Source organism: Camelina sativa, unplaced genomic scaffold (genome assembly GCF_000633955.1).
Source record: "Camelina sativa cultivar DH55 unplaced genomic scaffold, Cs unpScaffold00495, whole genome shotgun sequence".
Classification (NCBI taxonomy): Eukaryota; Viridiplantae; Streptophyta; class Magnoliopsida; order Brassicales; family Brassicaceae; genus Camelina; species Camelina sativa.
In genome coordinates, this window is record NW_010921712.1 from 126,044 (window position 1) to 129,267 (window position 3,224).

Below are 3,224 nucleotides of genomic sequence, written 5' to 3' on the forward strand. Positions count from 1 at the left end.
GTGAGGCAATCCTCCCATCTACTGGGCTATACACACAAGCAACAGTGATTCCAATGTTCCAAACAAACAACAAACAAAACATACAAACCAGGAAACGAACACGTCTCGCTGGAAGGGAGGTGTCGACCGACACCAGCCTAGTGTCGACCGACACTGGCATTGGTGTCGACCGACACTACCCCACAGTGTCGATCGATGCCCATTCTACACCACTTGGTGTCGGTCGACACGCACCTGCAACTGCGATCCGCACGAAGCCGAGAGTCGATCGACACTGTGGGGATCATTAGGAACCTGTATAATCCAATTCCCAGCAAGAAAATACGCAAAACAACAACAAACAAGCAAGAACAAGGAAATCAAAGGCCTAGATTAGCCATGGTCATGCACTCACCTCTTTGCAGGAAGTTTTTGACCAACAATGAACAAATCCACACTCTCAGCAAGCTTCCCACATGTTCCTTGCCTTATATCCTCACTCCCACAGCAAGATCTCACCCACAAAGCCTTTCAATCTCACAATCTCCCTCTAGAACCTCAAGAACAGTTTCCTCTCTTTTCTTTTCTCTCAAAGCGGCGTGAGACCACAAAAACACGACCCTAGGTCGTTTTCTCCTTTTAAAACTTTGGTCCAATGGTTTCCTTAAACCAAACCGGTCCAAATCAATAATTAAAACAATCTGGTCGAACCAGAAATAAGTGGTGTCGACCGACACCAACATGGGTGTCGATCGACACCCACCCCCAAAACGCAGAGTTTTGGTTCGCGGCCGTTACATGTTTGAAGAGAAACTAATACCGTTTGATATACAAGAAAAGTTTCCATCCTAAGTCTTAGACAGTAGCCATATAGATCTACCTTTCAAGTCTCCTAAACCTTCTTAGATCACCTTTAAATGATGAAGATAAACAGATTTAGGAGGTAGCAATAAAAGAGTATGGTATATGTTAGAGTTGGGTGTTCGGTTCCGTTCGGGTTGTTGAAGTTTTCGAGTTTAGGCTCATAGACCCTGATTTGATCATGTACTTGTGTGTTAAAAGATAATGTTTTGGAGAGAAAAAAAGAGAGGAAAACCAATTAATCAATCTTCCTTCATCTCAATATCATTTTTCTAGGGTCAAGGTTAACTAATAAAATATGACAAATAAGTGGAGTATACCTCCCATTGGTGGGGAAAAGACAAATCGCCATGGACCAATAAAGATTATTTTTTCATAGTTTGTACCTTACTTTTTGAGAAAAATCTAGCTAGGCAAATAGGCGTTTAGGTGACAACAAAGAAAAAACAAAAAACAAAAAACTAAAGGGCAAAGATCATTACATTAGAGCATTATTATCGGTCATACTTGTTTTGAAATGTCTCAAAGTTTTTTTTTAGTATATATATATATTATTTTTTTAATTTAATTAAATTTATTGTTCAACACCAATAAGAGTAGAACAGCTGTCCACCTTTTCTCTCATCTGTGTCCCCTGTTCAAAAACGCGGCCACGAAGGCCGATTACGCGCCGGTTAATCGCTTGGCGGCAGAGGTCCACTGCGATTTCAGCCAAATCAGAGTAAAATCGGAAACAAAAAAAAGTTGGTAAATTTTGTCTTCTTTGACTTAAAATAGTATGATATAAGTTAGATCTATTATTTAGTTCTTGAAATCATTTGAATCGGAAGTGAATTCACTGAAAAACAAGTTGAAAAATGAGGGGCGGCCATAGTTTAGGGTTGCAAATGTCGAGTGGAGAAAATGATGTCAAAATGACCATTTTCCTCTCATTAAATAAAATTGACAAAAAAACACAAAACTCAGCGTCTATGAGTTGAACTCGGGACACCTTTACGGTATGTAGTCACATAAACCACTAAACTATGATTAAATCTTCGTAATGTTATACAATTGTAACTTATTATAGAAATAAATAGATAAAAGCCCTAAAACTAGTCCCCGATTAATTCCTGATTTAAATCCGATTAATCGCTAGGCGCTCTCACAACCTACTAACGCCTAACGATTTTTAAAACAGGGTTTGTGTCTTTAGATGTTAAGACGCAGACGCTTCATCTCAAGATTAAATCTTCTCTCTTTCTTTTAATTTATTATTATTATTATTTATTTGACATTCATACAAAGACATCCCTACAGGTTGTGTGATGGGAATGCTCTTAGCATAGTTGATCTGGCAAATAAATGACAAATACTATTCAAATGTTCTTTTTCTTCACCATCTTAAATCACGTCCAAGCAAAATGAATAGGAGACCATTATTTTGGAGTAGTCTAAGAGCATGTGTAATGGAAGGTTCACAAATATTCTCAACAATTTTTAAAAGAAAAGTAAAAAAATGGGAGAAATGAGAACTGTTGAAAAACTATTGAGAGATCTATTAAATATATGTTAATATAAATTTGGTTTAAAATTTATTTATTTTTTGTTCAAAATGGAAATAATTAATTAAATTAAATTATTACTACTAAAATATTATATTTGAAAGATTATAATAAGAGTCTCTATCTACTAATAAGGCCATTTGATTTTTAAAAGAGCTCTGAATGGTCCATTATAAATAAACTAATAAAGCCAATTTATCAATGCTCTTGTGTCTTGAGTCTCCCTATATTTGTTCAGTCAACGACTAAGGCCAATTGATTAAAGAGGAGTTCTCGAGTCTTAGTCTCTCTGTATTTCTCCATTATGACTTCAATGTTTATACATCAAGAAGAAAAAAAAAAGCTTTAAACGCTATTATTATGTGGTGTAGTTCTGATACCCGGCTAGGTTATCCAAAAATGCTACTGTTACGATCTTCAACGCTTTTGTTATGTGGTGTAGTTCTGATTCAGCTGTTCGCTCCTCAAATCGATGCTCAAAGATCAAGAAGTCGATGGCAGACACTCAGTGGTTAGAGTTGGATCCCACTTTTTCTCTTTCTTTCTTTCTTTTCCGCATGGTTTTCAATAAATTATGCTGAAACAAGAGTCCTTTAATAACCAAGTCCAATAATTACTTTGATTGTGGTAGCATATATACTATTGTCGTACTAAATATAACTTTTCGGAATATTACTTCTTATGACTTTATTAATTACTAGGTGAAGCTCCACGTGTGATTGCTCGTGGTGGGTTTTCTGGATTGTTACCGGATTCGAGTATTGATGCTTACAATCTTGCAATCCAGACAAGTGTAGCCGATGTTGTTCTATGGTGTGATGTTCAGCTAACCAAAGACGG

General features: G+C 36.6%; 1 protein-coding gene across 1 annotated transcript in view; it reads left to right on the forward strand.

Moving 5' to 3' along the window:
- Positions 1-2,288: 2,288 nt before the first annotated feature.
- LOC109125233 (glycerophosphodiester phosphodiesterase GDPDL1-like) overlaps positions 2,289-3,224 on the forward strand; it is a 5,183-nt gene continuing 4,247 nt past the window's right edge. The window contains exons 1-2 of the mRNA XM_019242603.1: positions 2,289-2,295; positions 3,086-3,199. Of these exons, the coding sequence (XP_019098148.1) occupies positions 2,289-2,295; positions 3,086-3,199 (121 nt within the window). The remainder of the gene's footprint in view (positions 2,296-3,085; positions 3,200-3,224) is intronic.